Below are 26356 nucleotides of genomic sequence, written 5' to 3' on the forward strand. Positions count from 1 at the left end.
TTACAAGAGATTGTAAACGGATGTACAGAGACATCAGCTAACTATTATAATAAGAGGAACTAATATTATTGAATTAATTTTTTTGAGAAACTCAAGACTACTGAAGGTATGTTTGCGCATTGCTAGTTGTAAGATTATTGTAAAAAGTAAGTCCCATTTGAACGTTTGTAAAATCATTTCATTCAGAATATAATTAACTTTTGCCAGCAATATTGCATTTCTAATTATAATCCATCCCAAAAACCATCAACGTAAACCTTTGCAAAATTTTATTGTTGTCAAGAAAAAGTTTAACTATGAATTACGTAACTTCAGTCAAATTAATCAAAGAATAACGTTAGCTTTGCTATTAAAGAGTAACGTCAGCTTTGGTAATAAATACAGCCACTTGTTATGAAAGCCCACCAGCAGCTAATAGAGTATAGTAAAACAGAGTAAGTATATTCATGTCGCAGTTCGATGTAGCAGTCAGATGGCGATCCAGTAACAGTAAAAAAGGTAAGGAACAGTTTTGGGTTATTGCAGATAACGACTGAGGGCCACACGACGAGGACACATTCTATGTTTCGTCGAAATAATCCGAAAATCACTTTTAAAAAGCAGCAATTAAATTTGTATGCGAAGATTGAGAAAGAGAATAAATTTCGAAGGGAAGATTTCATTTGTTATTATTAAGCAAGAGATAGAAATCCTAAGGGAAGGTTACATAGGTTATTGTAAAAGGGAAGGTTATCACTGACAAAATAGGTATAGAGGAGACGGGAATGTTTCACTAACGACTGAGGGCCACGACGACGACACATTCTATGTTTCTTCGAAATAATCAGAAAATCACTTTTAAAAAGCAGCAATTGAATTTGTTTGCGAAGATTGAGAAAGAGAATGAATTTCAAAGGGAAGATTTCATTTGTTATTATTAAGCAAGAGATAGAAACCCTAAGGGAAGTTTACATAGGTTATTGTAAAAGGGAAGGTTATAAATAACAAAAGAGGTATAGAGGAGATGGGAAGGTTTCACCATACGTCCTTACAAATGTTTCCGCAAAGTTCCATAGTCCTAAAATCACTCGTTTTCCATGGGCGCCCTCTTAAATAGCGAAAGTACAATTATAGCCACCTTTAATGTGAATGTTGAAGGATCTGAGGAGAACGGGGAATTTTACTAGCTGGCAGAGATCGCGTGTAGGCATACCTTATTTGTGATGGTCTAGTTCATATATAACCATGCTACTTGCCAGTGACATCACATCCGGCAGAACGTCGAGACTATCGACGACAGAGCAGGCAGTTGCTGCTTGACTACTGCAGGCTGCAAGCTTGTGTGATTTCACCCACTAGTCGCGATTGGAATTCTGAGAAAACTTTTTTAAAATCATAACGATGTGAAACCATGTCTTTGTAAGGAAATGTTTCCAATTGAAAACAAAATTAAATTTTGTTTCCTCTTCGTTTTATGGCAACGATAGAACACTAACGTGTCATCAGGACAAGATAATTATGGCTTAAAAAAGGAAGAGGAATGCTACGAAATCAATAGTTCAGAAGTTGCTTTGCAGTCGCTGTTCAAAATATTGGTCGCCATGAACATAAGTATATTGAAGCGCAATAATTAATTCCCACATAGTACCAGAACCAAAGTATCATTTAACTAGTCCATTAGTTTGCTAATTTACAACATCCAAAATCAAGCAGGCGTTCAAGCATCCATACCTTTAGCGCTTGTCCAGATACGTTTTGTGTATCATTAATAAATGATTGCTCAAGGTTTTACTTCATCTGTGTCATCAGGTGCTGTAGGACTGACTGTTTGTAGGTCAGTGTAAGAAAGAAACATGAAATCATCAGACTTTTTACAATGTGGTTTTTTATTTTTCACAATGTTGTCTGGCCCAGGTAAAATGTTTTGCGAGCTGGCAACCTCCTCCTTCGAGCCACAGTGGGAAGAGTGGATTGTCACGGCCTGAGGTCCCTCTGTAGTATAATTCACAGAGCATTGCTTCCCCGAATCACTCGCACAGGCAGGTCACTGGACAAAACGTTTATGGCCCACAATCTATCTTTCTCCCTGTTCTCCGTCGCCTCCACTATAGCCACTAGGGTACAAGTTTTCTACAGGCTACACATGTAGTTATAAGAACATTCTACTCACAATTTCGTCATGTAAAGAAAGTCATAAGCCACACATACCAAATGTAGTACAGGGGAACACGGAGACAATGACATAAAATATAAATATTAATCTGACCGACATAGTAGTTAAAGTAAAGGAGTGGTTTGCCATCTTTCAAGTGCAAAGAAAATCTCTGAGAAGGAAACTAAAAACCTGAAAACTGCTAGTGTAAATTTTCATTTTTTGAGTGCTTTAGGGGAGGTTTTTATGTTTTTATTGTTACATATATAATAAACAATAAAAATGTAGCAAAAAGTAAAATTTAGTGTGCAGTGTATTTGAGTTTCAATAGCATTAATATCATAATGTGATATTACGTTCATTTTGTGCAGTTTTTTGTTTAAACGCATTTTTTTGGTAAAAATAAACTTCAAAATTTATTTTGATGTATTTTTATGTGGTTTTAATGTAACCTTTCACATGAAAAAAAGAATTTTATCACTGAAACTGCTGAATGAAATTTTTAGAACTATTTAAATATAGCCATGTGTCAGACCGCACCTGGGACAGAGTGTGACAAAAAAATGACCCGGGAAGCTGAGGGTTAATATCACAGCCGAGTGAGCACTGCGCGGAGTCCACGTGGATATCACACACTCCTGTTCAGTTGCACGAAGGCTGCGAATTTGCATGTGCATATGCATGAGGCGCTTCCCTTCCCACTACATCTTTTACTACATTTCTTTTTCTGGTCGGTGCACTTAAAAAAATCAACTGTAACACGCCCTATTAGTTCATCTGCTCGATTCGCTCACGAGAGCCAAATGTGTAGATGGACTGAAGTTTTTTGCTAATTATAAACATAGTTGACAATAGAAGGAAGGCTTTCACGACTGGATGACATATTGTTGGCAAACCTTTCGGATTGTGAGGTCGTGGCCCGAAAGGTTTACTAGCAGCTACAGTTAACAATGAAAATGAGGCGTAGCGTTCCTCAACGTAAATCTTTCGCATTTTTTCTGTCTAAAATACGTACCACTGTCAATGCGATTTTAGCTGCAGACTGAATGTGAGCATCGTTTCATCAGCTATTCAGTCACGCAAATTTACAGTTCCGCAGCTAAATCAGTTACATCCATTACTCGATTATCACTTTAATTTTTGTTATACGTGATCGTAATCAGTCGCTGTGGTACTACTTGGTGAATCTCAGGTATGCAGCATACACTTTGAAATGTAACGCGGTGGGGACTATATAAATGATTGATAATGTAGGCAAAGGTTCGTGTTCCAACAACATTTATTTTTTTTTTTAAAAAAGGAACAGACATAAATTATGCTAAACAAGTTACTGATTGAATCCCGTAAACTAACAGGTTGTTTAAGACTACACTGGACAAGGATCCTGGGTTGGCAAAGACGGTTTAACTCGGGCATTAAAAATGTGGATAACGCAATCAGAATTGATCTGACGCTGAGCAGACTTTGAATGATCAAATCTACTGAAGTTTCTCTATATAGGTGCAGCTGAGAGCAAGTGGCGATTGAGATCTGTACGCCCTGGCAATACTGGAGCGGCAGTACGTTACCCCGTTTGCTTCGTGCAGCGATGTAAATTTCAGCTGGTGAGATGTGTGTGGAGGATGTGAGATGTGGAGGCTGCACCTGTGAATCTATCGCAGCCACGAAAGAAATGCAAAAATCTCTCGGGTTACTCTCTAGCAGAGCCCTGAAATCACTGTAGATTTCACTTATACGTCAGAGCACACAAGGATACCGAACGTCAAGACTGGTAAACCAAAAATGAATAATTGTGCCCTCGGCAAACGAGTAGTCAGAGACGTGTGAAATCACACTCTTGGTACAGTAAGAACTTCACCACAGGCTCTCCAGTCCAAACAATTCGCAAGTGAAGTCAGTTTCAGGACAGGTCCCAAGTAGCAACCACATATGCCAGACCTTCAACCAGAAGTCTTCCAAACCAAAGTCCAGTGCCAAAGTGCCTCGCACCTCTCCAGAAAAAATTCCATTTTTCTGCAAAGTGCATGAAAGACGCCTCCTTCACCCCAACTTGAGCCAATCACAGGGCTCTAGAGACACATAATCTCCCCTCCCACATGACAGCACAAACTCATGTCGAACCAGGGCAAGAGTTAAGAAACTTGCGTCTCTGGAAAAAAAAGAAACAGCCAATTATTGTCTTTTTTAAGTTTTCACAGAGGGGGAAGATGATTTTCTCCGAAGTCGTATCGCTTTTCACAGCAACAAGGGAACAGATACAATCTTAGAGATCTGTTTCTAAATTGCCTGTGCTTTGGAGGTTGTTAGTCCTAGCTATGAAGCGTAATAAAGATTCTATCTCTAAACGTTTCTCAGATGCCAGAGTTTCTTATGCAACCGAGGCAGCCAATGGAAGTGGTTCACAGGCCTATTTGCAGTATCGGTGAACACGAAAACTTGTGAATTTTTTTATTATGCATGGCTCTGCACACAGTGCGTGGTTTATGACTCCACTGTGTAGAAACATTCCTTCAGACTGTCGCCCCCAGCCCAGGCTACTGCTGGCACTGTGGCAGGTATCTCGGCATTGTTCTACTGGAGACCTGTATCAACGAGGGGCTGCCCTGTCTGTCCTGTACGGCTGTGGGCCTGTCCAGTAAGATTTACTAAGGGATAGGCTAGCTGCCAATGTCTTTCAACTCCCAACATGCCGTTTCTACGAGCTAAGAACCATCAAAATACCTCATGCTTTTAGCGGGCTACCAGGCTCCATCAACATCTACTGAGACAATAATCTTTCTAGAGTCTCGCTCAAGGTGCGTCAGGTTTTAATAAAATCTTTAATAATTTTCCATATGGGAAAAATAGCTGAAAGAGTAACTTGTCCTCTCTCAACTTATTCTATAGAAACATCAAAAATTGACACCAAGAAAGGAATTATAATTCTAAATACATTTTAGTGTTCGTTGGGCCTGTTAGTGCTGCTATGTTATGACGAAGCCGTACAGAATCCATTATTCCTTAGTGACGTGGCAGGGTCACTTATCTGTTGTCCCGCACTCAGCATATGATGGTGAGTAAGGGAAATGTCGGCTGCGTGCACAGCGAGTAATGGGGAATGAACGCTGCTCACAAGAGGTAGCCACGCGGATGCAGTGCTCTGATGTGTGGTGTTCTGTAGGTTCTATGTAAATATAACGGTTTTCCATTTTTGTAAATGTACGAGGGGTTTTACGAATTGCAGTTACCATCTATAAAAATGAAGTTCCGTTATTAATTTTTTGTTTATTTGCAGTCACACGTCTGTAGTCGTGGCGCACATTAAAATACCCGTGCCGTAGAATAGTAGCATTCCACAAGAGAGGCCAAAGCAAAAGGGGACTTACTATCTCCCCAATAGAAAGAGCTGCTGAACTGAGGCGTGTGAATTGTGGATTTAATAGAACACAGTATGTTGTCCTCGACTGGCTGTGTGCATCAGAGACAAGGTTATCATCAGGAGTGCCACAGGGAAGTGTGATAGGACCGCTGTTGTTATTTATAGACGTAAATGATTTTGTGGATAGGGTGGACAGCGATCTGCGGTTGTTTGCTGATGATACTGTGGTGTACGGCAAGGTGTCAAAGTTGAGTGTCTTTAGGAAGATACAAGACGACTTAGACAAAATTTCCAGTTAGTGTGATGAATGGCAGGTAGCCCTGAATGTGGAAAAATGTAAGTTAATGCGGATGAATAGGTAGATCAAACCTGTAATGTTCGGATACAGTATTTCTATCGTCCTGCGTGGCACAGTAAAGTCGTTTAAATATCTGGGGGTAACGTTGCATAGCGATATGAGGTGCTAGGTGCATGCGAGAACTGTGGTAGGGATGGCGAACGGTCGACTTCGGTTTATTGGGAGATTTTAGGGAAGAGTGGTTCACCTGTGAAGGAGGCTGCATATAGGACGCTGGTAAGACCTATTCTTGAATACTGCTCTTGTGTTTGGGATTCGTATCAGGTCGGATTGAAGGAAGACATCGAGGCAACCCAGAGGCGGGTTTCTACATTTGTTACTGGTAGGTTCGAACAATACGTGTTACGGACATGCTTCAGGAACTCAAATGGGAATATCTGGAGGGAAGGAGACGTTCTTTTCGAGAAACACTGTTGAGAAAATTTAGAGAAGCGGCATTTGAAGCTGACTGCCGAACGATTCTAATGCCACCAACATAAATTACGCGTAAGGACCACGAAGATAACATAAATTAATGCTCATACGGAGGCATATAGACAGTTGCTTTTCCCTCGCTCTATTTGCGAGTACAACAGGAAAGGACATGACGAGTAGTGGTATAGGGTACCCTCCACCACAGGCCGTATGGTAGCTCGCGGAGTATCTATGTAGGTGTAGTTGTAGTTGCCCTGTAAGTCGCAGGCAGCAGTCCTTTCTTTCCATAAATGTGGTACGTTCTTGCTATGTGAATCGCAATCATTGGGAGAGTATCAGGAAGATCAATTTCTCCACGCTTCCTCAACGTGTGGAAATACAGTAATTGAAATATGTAGAGTTCGTCCCTATCTCCTGAATGCCTCTCTGTTTTGATCGATTATTTGACAGATTTCGGCAAGCGTTCGGTGTTCTATGTGTGGACAGATGGGTCGTCTGATGACACAAATTCAACAGAATCATTCACATATTCATGTTGAAATTCTTCTTTCTTTAAGGTGCTGTACGACTTAAAGCAGTCTGTTATCACTTTTGTGCCTGGCAATACAAAGTAATTTATCAGAGAGGCTAAAGTGTTCTTCGCCCTTGAATAAACTCGAACTATAAATCACTTGCGGGATCTCTTTCAATGCCACGAAATATCCAAATGCGTTCAACTTCATTTTTCAACGATCGTCCTCTCTGGTATTAGATGTCACATGCGGCGAAGTACAATTTCAAAAGAAAATCAGCATCCTTACCTTTCTTGCGAAGTTTCGTGAAACTGAATCCATGACATTCTACACAGTTGCTGCTATCCTCATTAGGAAGCAATCCGAAGACCCAGCAAAGTTTCAAACGTTTTTCCACACTACATAACGGAGGAATCAGTTTCCTCCATGTGAGACTATCGGCACTCGAAACTCAACGCTTTCAAGCACTCCTATTCACAGCCTAAAACGATAAACAGTGCTCCCCTGGCAACACACTGTATATTTACCATAATCCGCGCCACCAGAGTAGTGTGGTCGACATCGAGTCGTACGTTCGAAATATACAGACGAAAAAGAAATCGCAACACAAAGAAGGAGTTGTGCAACATAACCGAAAGTTTGTAGACGTGTTTCTACATCTGAAAGGTGATGTTTATTCAAACTTCAAATGGCTCAAATGGCTCTGAGCACTATGCGACTTAACTGCTGAGGTCATCAGTCGCCTAGAACTTAGAACTAAATTAAACCTAACTAACCTAAGGACATCACACACATCCATGTCCGAGGCAGGATTCGAACCTGCGACCGTAGCGGTCCCTCGGCTCCAGACTGTAGCGCCCAGAACCGCACGGCCACTTCGGCCGGCCTATTCAAACTTCTCGCCAGTCGCATAAGAGTGACTCTAGTAGCGCCACTATGAGGATGGACATCAAATTTGCTTTAAATACACGCTGTAAAGGTCGTAAGCGTTAGTTATCTTTGGGGCTGGAAGTGCTGAGTTGATATTAGTCAGGAATACCTTTAAGGTGACACAGACGCCATTATCAACACCTCACTGAGTTTGGACGAGGTTTTGTAATAGGGCTACGACAAGCTGGATGTTCCTTCAGCGATACTGCAGAAAGACTTGGCAGAAATGGAACCACTGTACATGACTGCTGGCAGCGGTGATCATGACAATGTACGGTAGCAAGAAGACGTGGCACGACAGAAAGAGAAGACCATCGTGTCGGCGCAGGGCTCTGGCATATCGTATTGCATCTGCAGCAGGAATTTGAGCAGCAACTGGAACCACACTGACACAAAGAACTGTTAAAAAAATCGGTTACTTCAAGGACAGATCCTAGCCAGACGCCTTGTAGCCTACAATCCACTGACCCAAAACCACCACCATTTGTAACTTCAGTGGTGTCAAGCGAGAGCTCATTGGAGGGCAGGATGGAGGTCTGTTGTGTTTTCCGATTAAAACTGGTTCTGCCTCGGCAGCAGTGAGGTTCCTGTATTGGTTAGAAGGAGGCCAGTTGAGGACCTGCAACCAACCTGTATGCGAGCTAGACACACTTGACCTACACCTGGAGTTATGGTCCGGGATGCGATTTCGTATGACAGCAAGAACATTCTCATGGTTGTCCCATGCACCCTCACTGCAAATTTTTACGTCTATCTGGTGATATATCCTGTTGCACTGCTATTCACGACCAGCATTCCAGGGGGTGTTTTCCAACAGGATAACACACGCCCGCAATCCGCTGTTATAACTCAGCACGCTCTATAGAGTGGCCGGCCGCTGTGGCCGAGCGGTTATAGGCGCCTCAGTCCGGAATTGCGCTGCTGCTACGGTCGCAGGTTCGAATCCTGCCTCGGGCATGGTTCAAAATGGTTCAAATGGCTCTGAACACTATGGGACTTAACATCTGTAGTCATCAGTCCCCTAGAACTTAGAACTACTTAAACCTAACTAACCTAAGGACGTCGCACACATCCATGCCCGAGGCAGGATTCGAACCTGCGACTGTAGTGGTCACTCGGTTCCAGACTGTAGCGCCTAGAACCTTACGGCCACACCGGCCGGCTCCTCGGGCATGGATGTGTGTGATGTCCCTAGGTTAGTTAGGTTTGAGTAGTTCCAAGTCTAGGGGACTGATGACCTCAGATGTCAAGTCCCATAGTGCTTAGAGCCATTTCAATCATCTAAAGACTGTCGATATGTTGCCTTAGCCTGCTCGACCACCAGAACTATCTCCAGTCGAGCGCAGATGGGACGCACGTTTGCATGTTTGCTTTCAGCATTCTGGCGGTTACAAAATGGTTCAAATGGCTCTGAGCACTATGGGACTTAATATCTAAGATCATCAGTCCCCTAGAACTTAGAACTACTTAAACCTAACTAACCTAAGAACAGCACACACATCCATGCCCGAGGCAGGATTCGAACGTGCAACCGTAGCGGTCTCGCGGTTCCGGACTGAAGCGCCTAGAACCGCTCGGCCACACCGGCCGGCTATGGCGGTTACACCGATTATTAATGTACCAGCATGTCACATTCGCATTGATTCCTCGCTCTTACATTAACCTGTGACCTTATAACGTCAGTCACTTAATTATATTACCTATCCAAATGAATTCCCAAAATTTCGTTATTGTATGTCAATTAATTTTTGTTGTTGCAATTTTTTCCGTCAGTTTATACCGTTAGGACCTGCACGTTCGATAGACAATCATTATTGAAAATTACCAAAAATAATGACGTAATTTATTTTTTCAAGATTATAATTAAAGTTCTCGTAATAGGACAACTAATTAGGAGTAAATTTGGTAGGAGTAAGGGATTTAATAATTAAAAAGTTATACAAATGATACATGCAAAGGCTTTATTTGTAGTAGGAACAGTTAAGATTTACACGCTTGTTGGTTTAATATGGCACATTGAAAACTTACATTTATAGAACCTATTGCGCGACACTGAAATAATTTAGACAGGAGAGCGCTGGCTAACAGAAGGGGTAGCCCGGGCAGGCGGCAGGGTGAACACCAGGAGGGTACTCGCGAGGCGCCGCGTAGCCTGGGTAGACGTTGTTGTTGCAGTAGGGGTAGTTGGGGCAGGCCGCGGCTGCCACTCCTGCGGGGTAGGAGCGAGCCGCGGGCGCGCCGGCCGGAGACGAGAAGGTGGCGATGACGCTGTTGTCGCACAGCGGGTAGTTGGGGCACAGCGCCGCCGACAGGCCGGCCGGGTAGCGGTCCTGCGCAGCCACCGCCCACGCGCACATCGCCACCAAAACCTGCAACACCAGCACATTGTCACTAGCACGACTCGCACAAATTACAGGCATTTATACTACTCTGGCCAACCTACGGTAGTGTTGGAGGACACTTTCTGCACCACTGTCACTATTGGTATACCCCATGCGAGTTTGAATCTATCTATGACTGGAAAACAGGCATAGATGATTCCCATTTTGAAGAAAGTTCGTCGAACAGACACAGTGAACTATAGGCCTATATCTCTGACGTCGGTCTGTTGCATAATTTTGGAACAAGTTTTATGCTCGCGTATTACGACGTTTCTGGAGACCAAAAATCCCTGCAGGAACCGACATGTGTTCCGAAAACGACCATCGTGAGAAACCCAGCTCGCTCTGTTCTTCCACGACACCCAGAAAGCAGTAGATACAGGCAGCCAGGTAGATGTGTTGCTTGACTTCCGGAAGGCATTCGATATAGTGTCTACCTGTCAACTAATGAATAAAATACGAGTTTACGAAATAGGACCAACTGTGTAATTGGATTGAAAAGTCTCTAGCAAATACAACACAGCATGCAATGCTGAATGGAAAGAAGTCTTCTGACTAGAGTTGCAAAACTATCGTAGGCTACCGTGAGCTACCATAAGTAAGCGTAGATTACAATAGGTTTCCTAGTAGCTTTTTTCATTTAAGGTCGTACCAGCGTTACCTCTGCCTTGGATGTGTTGCATACATATCGGGCGTTACCTCATAACGATCGCTTTCTTTGCATATGTGATCAGTGTCTTAATAGACTCCACTACAAATCGGAATCGCTGAACCGTCTAGAAACTGGGTGATGATATATAAACGGCAGGGTAACCTACGGAACATTTTTGTTCTACATAACTATCCTCCTGTCTGTTAATTAAGAATGAACAGTATTTATAGCAAAATTGAAACTGTCAATGTTTAATTCAGGTTTTATTAAAAAATTATTGATTTGTTACGTGAAACAGAGGGGTGTTCTAGTAAAAATAAAGCAAAATTACAGATTTATATATAACGCTTCACTCAACAAAAAGGTAAAATAGAAAAAACGCAAAACAAAAATACGTCAAACATCGTCGAACTTATACAAAACATGTTTCTATCATTCGTAAACGACTTTCGCATTTATCAATAATAACAGGGAATTCATGCCTTTGATCATCATTAAGGACGTTCTACTGAGCGCAAAATACAGGGTGGTCCATTGATAGTGACCGGGCCAAATATCTCACGTAATAAACATCAAACGAAAAAACTACAAAGAACGAAACTCGTCTAGCTTGAAGGGGGAAACCAGATGGCGCTATGGTTGGTCCGCTAGATGGCACTGCCATAGGTCAAACGGATATCTACATCTACATCTACATTTGTACTCCGCAAGCCACCCAACGGTGTGTGGCGGAGGGCACTTTACGTGCCACTGTCATTACCTCCCTTTTCTGTTCCAGTCGCGTATGGTTCGCGGGAAGAACGACTATCTGAAAGCCTCCGTGCGCGCTCGAATCTCTCTAATTTTACATTCGTGATCTCCTCGGGAGGTATAAGTAGGGGGAACCAACATATTCGATACCTCATCCAGAAACGCACCCTCTCGAAACCTGGCGAGCAAGCTACACCGCGATGCAGAGCGCCTCTCTTGCAGAGTCTGCCACTTGAGTTTGCTAAACATCTCCGTAACGCTATCAAGGTTACCAAATAACCCTGTGACGAAACGCGCCGCTCTTCTTTGGATCTTCTCTATCTCCTCCGTCAATCCGATCTGGTACGGATCCCACACTGATGAGCAATACTCAAGTATAGGTCGAACGAGTGTTTTGTAAGCCACCTCCTTTGTTGATGGACTACATTTTCTAAGGACTCTCCCAATGAATCTCAGCCTGGTACCCGCCTTACCAACAATTAATTTTATATGATCATTCCACTTCAAATCGTTCCGCACGCATACTCCCAGATATTTTACAGAAGTAACTGCTACCAGTGTTTGTTCCGCTATCATATAATCATACAATAAAGGATCCTTCTTTCTATGTATTCGCAATACATTACATTTGTCTATGTTAAAGGTCAGTTGCCACTCCCTGCACCAAGTGCCTATTCGTTGCAGATCTTCCTGCATTTCGCTACAATTTTCTAATGCTGCAACTTCTCTATATACTACAGCATCATCCGCGAAAAGCCGCATGGAACTTCCGGCACTATCTTCTAGGTCATTTATATATATTGTGAAAAGCAATGGTCCCATAACACTCCCCTGTGGCACGCCAGAGGTTACTTAAACGACTGTAGACGTCTCTCCATTGAGAACAACATGCTATGTTCTGTTTGCTAAAAGCTCTTCAATCTAGCCACACAGCTGGTCTGATATTCCGTAGGCTCTTACTTTGTTTATCAGGCGACAGTACGGAACTGTATCGAACGCCTTGCGGAAGTCAAGGAAAATAGCATCTACCTGGGAGCCTGTATCTAATATTTTCTGGGTCTCATGAACAAATAACGCGAGTTGGGTCTCACACGATCGCTGTTTCCGGAATCCATATTGATTCCCACAGAGTAGATTCTGGGTTTTCAAAAACGACATGATACGCGAGCAAAAAACATGTTCTAAAATTCTACAACAGATCGACGTCAGAGATATAGGTCTATAGTTTTGCGCATCTGTTCGACGACCCTTCTTGAAGACTGGGACTACTTGTGCTCTTTTCCAATCATTTGGAGCCTTCCGTTCCTCTAGAGACTTGCGGTACACGGCTGTTAGAAGGGGGGCAAGTTCTTTCGCGTACTCTGTGTAGAATCGAATTGGTATCCCGTCGGGTCCAGTGGACTTTCCTCTGTTGAGTGATTCCATTTGCTTTTCTATTCCTTGGACACTTATTTCAATGAAGCCATTTTTTCGTTTGTGCGAGGATTTAGAGAAGCAACTGCAGTGCGGTCTTCCTCTGTGAAACAGCTTTGGAAAAAGGTGTTTAGTATTTCAGTTTTACGCGTGTCATCCTCTGTTTCAATGCCATCATTATCCCGAAGTGTCTGGATATGCTGTTTCGAGCCACTTACTGATTTAACGTAAGACCAGAACTTCCTAGGATTTTCTGTCAAGTCGGTACATAGAATTTTACTTTCGAATTCACTGAACGCTTTACGCATAGCCCTCCTTACGCTAACTTTGACATCGTTTAGCTTCTGTTTGTCTGAGAGGTTTTGGCTGCGTTTACACTTGGAGTGAAGCTCTCTTTGCTTTCGCAGTAGTTTCCTAACTTTGTTGTTGAACCACGGTGGGTTTTTCCCGTCCCTCACAGTTTTACTCGGCACGTACCTGTCGAAAACGCATTTTACGATTGCCTTGAACTTTTTCCATAAACACTCAACATCGTCAGTGTCGGAACAGAAATTTTCGTTTTGATCTGTTAGGTAGTCTGAAATCTGCCTTCTATTACTCTTGCTAAACAGATAAACTTTCCTCCCTTTTTTTATATTCCTATTAACATCCATATTCAGGGATGCTGCAACGGCCTTATGATCACTGATTCCCTGTTTTGTACTTACAGAGTCGAAAAGTTCGAGTCTGTTTGTTATCAGTAGGTCCAAGATGTTATCTCCACGAGTCGGTTCTCTCCTTTTTTTTAAATAGCAAGCCCCATTTTTTATTACATATTCGTGTTGTACGTAAAGAAATATGAATGTTTTAGTTGGACCACTTTTTTCGCTTTGTAATAGATGGCGCTGTAATAGTTACAAACGAATAAGTACGTGGTATCACGTAATATTCCGGCAGTGCGGACGGTATTTGCTTCGTGATACATTACCCGTGTTAAAATGGACCGTTTACCAATTGCGGAAAAGGTCGATATCGTGTTGATGTATGGCTATTGTGATCAAAATGCCCAATGGGCGTGTGCTATGTATGCTGCTCGGTATCCTGGACAACTTCATCCAAGTGTCCGAACCGTTCGCTGGATAGTTACGTTATTTAAGGAAACAGGAAGTGTTCAGCCATATGTGAAACGTCAACCACGAACTGGAAAAATGATGATGCCCAAGTAGGTGTTTTAGCTGCCGTCGCGGCTAATCCGCACATCAGTAGCAGACAAATTGCGCGAGAATCGGGAATCTCAAAAACGTAGGTGTTGAGAGTGCTACATCAACATCGATTGCACCCGTACCATATTTATATGCAGCAGGAATTGCATGGCGACGGCTTTGAACGTCGTGTACTGTTCTGCCACTGGGCACAAGAGAAATTACGGGACGATGACAGATTTTTTGTACGCGTTCAATTTAGCGACAAAGCGTCAGTCGCCAACAGCGGTAACGTAAACCGGCATAATATGCACTATTGGGCAACGGAAAATCCACGATGGCTGCGACAAGTGGAAGATCAGCCACTTGGCGGGGTAATGTGTGGTGTAGCAATATGGGAGGATGGATAATTGGCCCCATTTCATCGATGGCAATCTAAATGGTGCAATGTATGCTGATTTCCTACGTAATGTTCTACCGATGTTACTACAAGATGATTCACTGCATGACAGAATGGCGATGTACTTCCAACATGATGGACGTCCGGCGCATAGCTAGCTATCTGACGTCCCCGGATTTCTTTCTGTGGGGAAAGTTGAAGGATATTTGCTATTGAGTTCCACCGACAACGCCTGACAACATGCGTCAGCGCATTGTCAATGCATGTGCGAATATTACGGAAGGCGAACTACTCACTCTTGAGAGGAATGTCGTTACACGTATTGCCAAATGCATTGAGGTTGACGGACATCATTTTATTGCATTAATGTGATATTTACAGGTAATCACGCTGTAACAGCATGCGTTCTCAGAAACGATAAGTTCACAAAGGTACATGTATCACATTGGAACAACCGAAATAAAATGTTCAAACGTACCTACATCCTGTATTTTAATTTGAAAAACCTACCTGTTACCAACTGTTGGTCTAAAATTGTGAGCCATATGTTTGTGACTATTACAGCGCCATCCATCACAAAGCGAAAAAAAGTGGTCCAACTTAAACATTCATATTTCTTTACGTACTACACGAATATGTAATAAAAATGGGGGTTCCTATTTTTAAAAACGCTGTTGATATCCGTTTGACCTATGGCAGCGCCATCTAGCAGGCCAGCCATAACGCCATCTGGTTTCCCCCTTCAAGCTAGACAAGTTTCGTTGTTTGAAGTTTTTTCGTTTGACGCTTATTTCGTGAGATATTTGTCCCGGTCACGATCAATGGACCACCCTGCATATATACACACACCAGGTTGCCCACGCAAGCCATCCTCTGTCGTTTTACATAAAATGAATTCGTAGTTGCGAATAAGGGCTACCATCAGCTGTAGAACTGAATGACGAGAATGAAAATTTGTGCCCGACCGGGACTCGTACACGGATTTCCCAATTATCGCGGGCGGTCGTCGTACCATTTGGTTATCCGTGCACGACTCACGGCTAGATGCAAACTTCCATATGTCATCAGGTGCTGCAATATCATATTATCATATTTATCTGCCGATACCGGGAAAGTGACTTTCAAGTATAACGTCTGACCTATACAGAAATATACATAATGGATGTACGAGTACAGGTCGTAGAGGAATGGTTGACGACTTAAGGAAGTTAGGGTCTTGCGGTGAGTCGGGCACGGATAGCCAAATGGTATGGCGACCGGTCGCGACAAGCGGGAAATTCGAGTCTAAGCTCCGGTCAGGCACAAATGTTCTTTGTCGTCATTCCATTGTACAGCTGATGGTATTCCTTGTTCGGAATTGCGAATTCATTTGATGTGTTTCGTAACAGCTGTGATCGCCGCAGTGCCTGTTCAAAGGAACTTCGCATTGTAATCAGAATAACATAGGCACTGTATCCCGCATACGTTGGTGCAGGAAGGGTTGCCTCATCACACCTGTCCAAAGGGGGTGTGCACGTACAAGTGAACCTCCACTGAGCTTAAGGTCGCATGGTCGTCTGTTTGCCGTTTGTTGTTCGAGTCATGTCTTACGTCAAACAGGTAACAACTGCAATGTACTCCAGCGGAGACTACACCGATATGATACTGATCTATGGGGAGACGCACCGCAATGCAGCTGAGGCCCGAAGGCTGCATTCATAACTTTTTCCAACACGATATCTACCTTCTGCGCATGTTTTTAAACGTACAGTGATGCGTTTAAGAACTGGGGGAGCTTTCCAGGTACAATGTGTCGTTGAAACACCAGTCCGCGGCGCACCCGATGTTTCCCGGAACGTTATTATTTTGGAGCACGTTGTTATTAACCGTAACCAGTCATCTGGATATATACTGGGACATCTGTGTGGCTCTTAATTCCCATGTATAGGGACGGCTATTCTCAATACTGAGCACATTATAATTTGTCGGCCATTCGATAATGTAATGCAAAATGAGCTTTGTCGTAATAATTGCGGCGCTATGGTTTCTATCAGGACATTTTCTTTGCAGGGAAAGAAGGAATTCGTCTGAGAACTCGACCAGGCACTGTGTGTTAATCAGCACTGCATTAGAATTTATTTGAAAACGGTAGTGAAACTGCTAATGACTCATGTATTCAATCAGAAAAGGTCTGTTCGTAAGTGAGAAGGTACTGATAATAATAATAATAATAATGAGCGTATGGCATTGGTGGCCGGGAGACCCCTCGCGTGGTGGTTCGGCCACCGCTCCACAAGTTCTTTAACGCCACTACGGCGACTTGCGAGTGAATGAGAATGAAATGATGATGAAAGACACACAACACCTAGTTATCTCGAGGCAGAGAAAACCCCTAACCCCGCCGGGAATCGAACCCGGGACCCCGTGCTCGGGAAGCGGGAACGCTACAGCAAGACCACGGGCCGCGGACAAGGCACTGATAGTGATCAGTAACAGACGAATGGTAGCAACAATGAAGATTTCCATAGTATCTTTTTCTGTACATAAGTATGTTCATGAATGCAACCAGGTACCTGATTTCTTCAGTCATAACTGAAACTGGTAGCAATAATAAAGATTTTAATAGCAACTGAAAATGGTACAACATTATTTTAGACAGATTAAGATAAACCTCATTTGGAGTTAATGATACCATTAGTACATCGGCCTAGTGACGATAATGTAAAGTCTACATTTAAAGTAAACGCATCGAGTGCTTACAGAGAATAAGTCTTGCATTAAATTTATCTTATAAGTAGATCTGAGAAGTTTATTTTTCTGGTCATTAAATAGCTATATTTCAATAATCACATAATATTTGGTCTGTGTAGGTTCTGTTGTACTTGAGAGTAAAACTATCTGCTTACTTGGGAGATGACATTTCAACTAGCTGAACTACCACTTCGGTACGATTTAAAAATTTAATGTTAGTTCAACGCAGACTACTCCTACACCTTAATCTTAGTGTTGTTAGCAGTTGGCTGGAGTTGGTTCAGCAACATTCTTCAAAAGCTAACCTCCACAATACAGTCTTCGAATTTTTGATGTTTCACGGCAAATCCAATTAATAACTTAGTCATAATGATGACGGAGCTATGGTTATGAATTATATTTGAAGCTCTTTTTGTTACATCTTTGACTTACCAAGTTCCTGATTTTGCATAAAATTTCGAGGAAGTGTGATTGCAAAACATTTGATATTTCGAGGAATAGTCATGCTCAATATCTCGCTTCACTGAATATTTTTGTAGCCTATGAACTTACATATACAAAAGTATTCAATTGAAAGCTTTTTGCCATTGCGAAGAGATTCTTGGGAGAGAGATAAACTGATGTTAGTGCAAATGTGCAATTCGCTTAGTTTGCGGAGCTGTTATGAAAATAAGCAAAACATATAGCAGAAGGGACTGAGATACCAGTTTCGAAAATGTGTGTGACCTTTATGTGTGAATGCAGACTTTTCCGGTGTGTACTACTCTCAACAGTCACCAGACTGAAAACTGGAGAGCGTTTCATCACCATGTACCACCTAGACTTGTAACAACAATGAACAGTTGAAGAGCGTAAACACATATAATACTGTTAGGTACTGATGACGGATTACCGCAAAATCTATTGACATATATAATACATCGAAAGCTCCTGGGCACAAAATCCATCCGATGCTTCTGATTTATATAATGATAAGGAATCTGGGAATATATTATTAGGAAAAGATTCTTTTAAACTAACGCAATTTATTTCTCCTTCGGCAAATGTGATATCCTAGGTTGGTACACAGTTTATTGCAATGGACGCATTATAAAATACCTTCTGCAGGGTAATTAAAGGGAATATCCCTCATGATATTTAACAATATAGACGTTCACATCCGTAAAGATGAAAATAAAAATGTTTATCTTATAATATGCTTGAGCATGAATGTAATTATCAAAACTACTAAAATCTCTCATACCTTAGGCTCCATCGTATAACCTCGATGGACTATAAGCAAACTGAATTATTTATTTACGTTTTCCTGTCAAATAATAAAAAAAGTACATGCAATCGTGTAATATAAGGTAGGTATCCGTCATTAGAACAGAATAATCGAGTATTTCCTTTTCTACACATTACATAATCCTATTGAATGTACTGATGAATTCTCCTCGGGTTATCAGCCGAGTGGTGGCGTCGTCTTGTCGCAACGTTTCAATGAGTTTCGTACCAATCTTCGCCCGAAGATGATGGGTACGAAACTCATTGAAACGTTGCGACAAGACGACGCCACCACTCGGCTGATAACCCAAGAAGAATTCATCAGTGGAATACGCCGAGAAAGACTGCAATCGTTATTGAATATAGCTTCGTCCTTTACGAAATCAGATTGGTTGTCTACGTAATAGGTAACTGAGAGTCTGATGATGCGAACATATGTGCTGTTGCGTGTGTGTATTCCCTGACTTCAGTTTTAATCTGTCGTAGTGGGATGCATTTGATGTTACATCTTGGTAGTGCTGGGCACAGCATTATCACTACTCGGCAACGTCTCATTGTAATCAACCCACTTAGAGAGAAATAATTTGCCTGAAGAAATAAAAGAGTATCGGGATATTTACTTAAGATCTGAACTTCGAAATTCAGAGAGAGCTTTGTTTCTATTTCATGCTACTCGCGGGACAATATTGTGGGCGTCACAGAGTCAGACAAATTACTTTTGCTTATGGAAAGAAATGAGGCCCCCTTCAGGGGAGTTCAGCCGCCGTATTGGAACTCCTTTTTAGGTGAAGTTACAACGGCGACTTGCGAGTCAATGATAATGATGATGAAGGACAAACAACACCCAGTCTCCGGCCGGGAATCGAAGCCGGGCCCCTTGCGTGGTAGGCGATAACGCTACCGCTGCGCTGCTGAGGAGGACACTTTTGCTTGTAATTTATAGAAACGAAAGTAAAACATTTGTCCTGGTATCGTGTTTTATACTATGAAAATAGAACGTTATGTCCTTGACATGCTGGCCATCCAATTCGTGCACAAGCGGGTACCGAAAATGATAAGTAGAATCAATGAATACTGCATACACAAGCGATTTCCGGTTTTCTTATTATATACCTGTACGATAAAGAAAGTGATAGTTTAATGACCCATTTCACGGTCCATTTCGAAGATCGAAATCAAGAACTCAGCTACATGCCTAATCTGAGAGCAGTCTGAAATAGTGCAGAATAGTGTTTTATTCCGCTTAAATCATTTTCAAACAGCTAGCGACATGCTCTAGTGTTAAGTCACAAGACTTTTTCTCAGAAGAACTGGGGTTCAAATCCCCGTCCGGCCATGAAGATTTAAGTATCCATAAGTTTCCTAAATCACTTCTCCAAGTCCTGCGATGGTTCCTGTAACAAGGCTGCAGCCCAGTTCCGTCTTCACTCTCGCCCAGTCCGAGCTTGTGCTCCATCTCGATGACTACCATTTCGACAGGTCACTAAATTCTATCCTTCTTTTGTTCATTCTTCCTCAACACTTGTCAGATATGAGTCAAATTACCATACATATGGAAAGTATCACGGTATACAATGGACTAAGAGCACTAATGTAGACCATAGTGTTTATTTTGTGACATCAACTAGCTGCAGCACAGCTAAGTAATACTTTCTGGCAACGTGGCGTCATTTCAGTTCTTCTAGGTACCAAAAACTGAAGAAGAATAGCAAATTCTTCAATTAATTCGGATCTCAGTAATATATTTTATTTGGTACCTTTACTAGTGGAATAAAATGCTAGTACTATTTAGCCTTCATGTGATACAAAATTATTAAAAAATTATCGTATCTTGTGTCTTCATTAAAAGAAAGTTTCGCTGACGCTGACGCACAAATATTTAAATTCCGTCAATACCAGTATCAAAACTGTTTCTAAGGTTCTCATATCGACTGGTACTGTGCACCAAGCGGGGCTAGACAGCTTGATTATAAGCAAGAATCACTGGATCTTTGATGTAGGAATCACCAAAATTATAATTCAAGGAGCAGTGAAAAATCAATGAAAGGCTTCCACAACCTCTTTTTTGTTTTAATTTTTTAATTTTTTTTAGCGCTTTAAATGATGCTGGCATATCGGATTTTTTTACTAGTAAGACCTTTGACTGTTTATATACATCTGTTTCTAAACTTTACAAATCACACACAATACGTCATCAAAACTAAGTAAACATGTCACCAGTAAAAATACCTCGTGTGTTAAGTGCGTTGATAGGTCTCTCCATAGAAAGGGCAAGTGCTTCATTGATCTCAGGCTGTTACGTGAAGCCTAATTTAACTGATTCTTTTCGTAAATGAAATTAGAAGTTCAGTGCTTGTCACTACGAATGACGCGTCCTATCTCCACGTTATTGCATTTACGGTTTATGTTGTTCCAACCGCGAGTGTAACGTCTAAAGGATGTTTACTTAGTCGCCTCTGTATCGACTGTTATTAGTCTAATAATATCCTTGGCAACGATTGTAGAGGACTGAAAAATATTCATAGTTACCGCTCGCTAATCTGCATCTTGGAATGTTCTTATTAGGTTTTTGATAGATATTTGGCATCTTTTGTCGAGTGTCGACGTTTTAAGATTTTGAAGAATTATTTTAAAAGTTTCTCGCCGACCAGAAAACCTTTGTCTACTTTCGCTACATTCGATTTCGCCTATTAATCAAGCAAGTTCTGGAACCCAAAAACTAGAGCAGTATAACAGTATAGGGCGTACAGTTGTTACAGGGATATTGCAAACCGCTATTATCATACTAAGAAATCGATGCAAACTATACGTTTTAAATAGAACTGCGCATACGTGACTATTCCACTTAATATCTCCACACATTGTATGACATGATTGCTCCAGTAATGTACTAAGATGCTATTAAATTGTAACTTTACGAGATTTCTCTGCAATGAAAACAAGTTGTCAGTCTTTGCGCCAATATGCGTGAAGGTTAGTTCTGAAGATAGCTAAGCATCGATGCCCAAGATACCAGACTGATAAACTTACCAGAGTCCTGAGCATCTCGAGTATGTGTTGAGCAGTGTTCTTTCGAATACTGATGACAAGGTAACATCAGTAGGCCTTATATATTGTGGCATAGGCGCGTCGATTTTCTCTCGTTTTGGAGCAGGCTTCCCGTCCCCACTTCTGGTTGTCGTTAGCCTCACCGCCTCTTCGCCTCCGCCCATAACGATGGCCGCGTTGAGGGCTTCTTAGTCCCAAGGACGCCGCTGCAGAGCCAACCCAACTGCGAGTGCGTCACCAGGAAACTGCCGCGTCCGCCTGCTGCCTCAAGGTAGGCGCCCAGCGTTCCGCCAAACATCCATCGCAGCAAGTAACCATAAAAAATTCCTCCTCTGTTATTTGCAAGCACTTTTTATCTATACAACACAAGACAGTCATATGAACAGACTTCCAGAATACGAATGAAGCGTTCCTTGACATACCGATGTCGCTAAAGATGCACTCGTGCTGACAGCGTTGCGTTTATACGTTGGAACATTCGATCTAAAGTCATGTGAGAATATGTCAAGCGGGTTATTTACATATTTTCATTGCCCTACGCAACCAGCTGATAGGCTTTCTTGATAAATTGTAATATCATGTCAACAACAACCTCATTAGGTGTGCATCCCTAACTCAACTTTGCCGAAGATTACATGCTGTGTTTTTGCTTTAGGGAACCATTCTGACGTTAACCTGAAGTAATTCGGAAGAAATAAAGCTAGGGCAGACCTAGACGCGCCCACAGCGAAGAGGACACTATAAAAGAACTTGGGCAATGTTAGGGAAAAAAATAGACGGAACTAGTTTGGAATGATTTATTTTATACCTAAATCCGCGTAACAGGACAGGAATTCGAAACCCTCTACAGCCAAATACGAGAACAATTTCTTAACCACTAATTCACCTCTATCAGCTGGTGCGAATTGCTTAGCAACCGCACCATATTATTTTGGTTAAGTTCTTCATCACTAAGTAAAACCGCGTGAAGGAAGTAAAATGAAAACGTAGAGTGAAAGGAATTTTAAAAAGATGTTTCAATTGAAATTGCCCTCGGAGGTCGTTATGTTATTTTAAAGGTGTACATCGCTGGAATACCTCAACGCATCTTTACTCTCTACGAGCCTTCACCACGGATGCGGACACTCGGTTTTGCCATCAGCTTCGATGTGAAACTCTCTTGTGCAGTAACCCTACGATCTCTCATAACTGACCTTCCTAATAAATGTGGCGTACTCAGAAAATAACCGTCTGAGAAGGCATATTGATCTTTCGTACTTTCAGCACTACAACCACGTTAGAAAGGATTAATGAAAAATCTGTAACATAAAAAAAATCCTAAAACACCATAACATGGTTAAAGCTGCGAAGTCTATGAACATGGTACGCTCCTTCGAGGTGAACCTGTTATCTGAAAGAGAGTCGTGATAGGAGGAACTAATGCGGAACCTGTTCAATACTCGCAAAATTCCGAAGTAGCGGAAAATACTGAAAAACGACAAAGTGGATAAAACATACAAAAACGTATCTATCAGGGTACGAATTAAGGTCGTATCACAGGGCTAACCAACACTTTACATATAGAGAGTGAGCAATTTTCATCGTGTTTGAGTCCCTACCACCATTTTATTTTAGGACAAGTGACCTTTTACATGTATTATAATTGACATACTTTCCTATCGAGATTAAAATTTCCAGCGATTTTTACATCGTTTAAGTAGTTTGTTTCTGCCAGCTCAGATTTTTTAACCACCAATTTCATAAACTGTAGTGGAGAGGGACGGGAGGCCTCTGCATTGCCCCTAGAGGTGACGTTATGAGCGGCTGGCAAAATTATACTAATACACAATCTGGTTATCTATAGCTGAATTCTAGTAATCAAAACCTTTTCTGTCATCGATATTCGTATCTGCTTCATCTGGGATTAATGTCGCCGGGTGAAAATGGTAAAACGATTCAGTCACAAAGGTTGGGGAAAAGAAAGTTTAAGGTATTACTATTCTATTGCCGGCCAGTGTGGCCTTGCGGTTCTAGGCGCTTCAGTCTGAAACCGCGTGACCACTACGGTCGTAGGTTCGAATCCTGCCTCGGGCATGGATGTGTGTGTTGTCCTTAGGTTAGTTAGGTTTAAGTAGTTCTAAGTTCTAGGGGACTGATGACCACAGATGTTAAGTCCCATAGTGCTCAGAGCCATTTGAACCATTTGAACTATTCTATTTATTTTCACCTCCAACTTCTTTTTCTATACGAAGCACTCTAGTCAATGAAATCTCTCAATGTTTTGATAGTATTTGGCTAATTATTTTATAAACGAAAGAAAAGTCCTTATGGAGTTACCTAACATTTGCTGAAAACAAAATTCCTCCTAATGTTTTGCGTGGTGTTCCATATATCGAGTTCCTTTAATATCCCAAGAAGTCCACTGCGCACCGCCTTGAAGTTCCCTGATTACAAAGTGTCCATCTTAAATGCTTTACAATAAGAATTATTACTGTAATACTTGAAGACTCTCTGTAATGGTAAAGGGAAGCGTGGTTTGTCCTGTTTAAAAGCAGCATAAAACTTTCCCAGCGACAGCAACTGAAACACGCTGTCTGAAATGTTGATAACATTTTAAAATGTTTCGCTTCGTTATATTGGCTCTAAGTACTATGGGACTTAACTTCTGAGGTCATCAGTCACCTAGAACTTAGAACTACTTAAACCTAACTAACCTAAGGACATCACACACACACACACCCACGCCCGAGGCATGAATTCATCACGACTACGATTTTAGATGAATGAAATAAATATCAGTGTCAGTGGTGTTGAGAAACAGCTGTAATCGTTAAAATTGAACAAAGTTCCAGGCCCCGATGGACTTACAGGGAATATTGAACGTATACAGATAAGGGCAGCACGATTGGCACAGGTTTGTTTAATCCATGAGAAAGTGTCATACTGATACTGGAGGAACTGAACTGGACAATTCTTGAAGACAGACGTAAACTATCCCGAGAAAGTTTATTAACAAAGTTTCAAGAACAAGCTTTAAACAATTACTGTAGGGATATACTGCAACCCCTACGTATCGCTCACATAGGGATACTGAGGATAAGATTAGAATAATTGCGGCACGTACAGAGGCATTTAAACAAACATTATTCCCGCGCTCCATACGTGAATGTAACAAGAAGAAACCCTAATAACTTGTACAGTGGAACGTACCCTCTGCCATGCACGTCACCGTGGTTTGCAGAGTGTAGCTGTAAATATTCTGTCTCCAGTAACCTCCAGAGTCCACACTAATCAACGAGAAGTTTCGTTATTGTTCTTGACTGAGGGATATAACGTTCAAGACTTCGAAGTAAACTCGTCTTTAGTTAGGTGCTGTAGCTTCAAGTGCATATTGCCACAGCCGAGGATACTTTCATAGTTGTCAACCAAAGGAATATACCTCAGGATACTTTCACAGTTGTCAACCAAAGTAGTACATCTGAGGATACTTTCATAGTTTTCAACCAAAGTAATAACAACTATTCTGTTAAGTAAGTAATATAAGTACTGGAGAGGGGTGTCACGTAGCTTCAGACGAATACACGGAAACAGTGAGATGCAATTACTGGAATAATACCCAGTTTTTACATGTCCTATTACACGCATTCAGTCATAGTAAATTAATGAGCTACGGAAGGCCTTACAACTTAGAAAGCTGAAATTATTGTATTCCATCGTTAATAGGCTAAGGGTCTTCTTAGGGATCCCAGTAGTAAGAAGCGAGCAACAGAAATTTGTGATGAAGGAAAACGATAGGAAGGCCACGCTTTTGAACTTGCAGTAATAACAGATGGGATCTGATAAGGAAGGAATGAATATTAGAATTTAAATTCCTGGCTACGGCAAGACCACTAGGAACAACACATTGGCACGAGCTGGGCAAGGACGGCTAACGAAACGAACCACATTCGTCTTAAGTGGTTTCATACCCTATCATTCGCTAACGAGCATGAGCTCTTCTGTTAGAACCCCAGGAGTTATTCACTAGTGGGTTCTCTGATGGCTACATAGACCAGTTATCAACACGCAAATTCTTCAACGATGTAGACAACATTTATACCAACCACGGTATGCTGAAAATTATTTATTTGAGTGGTCATTCGTTCCCCCTTGTCTACCTCTTATAGACTTCCCATTTTCAATGTTCGTGTTCAAACTGTCGTGGACCTTCACGAAAAAGTCTACGCTATGCTTGTCGATTAGATGTTGCACCCTACCAGTTTTCACTACTCATCAAGCATTTTTACATGTTCACCTTTCACGCTGATTAATTGTTTGCAAAGCCGAGAGTCCGGCATTCGGACCACATGACCAGTCCACCGAAGCTAATATTTGATTATTCTCGGCTCGAATCTTTCAGGACACTGAATTTGGTACACCAGCCTTAGAGTTTTATTTTAAGGATTCTCGTCAGACAGTGCTGTTGATATTTCTCCAAGCAAATTACGTGGCTCCTGTTGATAATCCAATATTTACAGACACAAACTATACTTGGTATAACAATGGACTGGTAAGCATCATGCTTAGTGAGTGTGTTGATTTGTGATTATTGAAAACCCTTTCCCATAAGTGATCTAAAGCGGTGCTGAGGTGATGTTGAACTTCAGCATATTTGTTTGCACTTGTCAGTATATGACTGCCGAGGAAGGGAAAAATTTTTAGCTGTACTGAAACTCACCATTTATTCTGACAACAGGAGGTTTCAAAAATACAAATCATATGACACAGGATATGAGTCTTTTTGATGATGATTTCGGGGTTAATAGTTTCATAAGCTTCGTTAAAGGTCGTGAGATAAGCATGTAGGTAATTTT

The 26356-nt window shown here is 41.7% G+C and overlaps 1 protein-coding gene across 1 annotated transcript; it reads right to left on the reverse strand.

Moving 5' to 3' along the window:
* Positions 1-9647: 9647 nt before the first annotated feature.
* LOC126248458 (cuticle protein 1-like) lies at positions 9648-21662 on the reverse strand. Its single transcript, XM_049949460.1, has 2 exons — positions 21507-21662; positions 9648-10072 (listed from the first exon to the last, which is right to left on the reverse strand). The coding sequence occupies exons 1-2, from the start codon at positions 21519-21521 to the stop codon at positions 9785-9787; spliced, it is 303 nt and encodes a 100-aa protein (XP_049805417.1). The 5' UTR covers positions 21522-21662; the 3' UTR covers positions 9648-9784.
* Positions 21663-26356: the final 4694 nt, after the last annotated feature.

This window comes from Schistocerca nitens, chromosome 3 (genome assembly GCF_023898315.1).
Source record: "Schistocerca nitens isolate TAMUIC-IGC-003100 chromosome 3, iqSchNite1.1, whole genome shotgun sequence".
NCBI lineage: Eukaryota > Metazoa > Arthropoda > Insecta > Orthoptera > Acrididae > Schistocerca > Schistocerca nitens.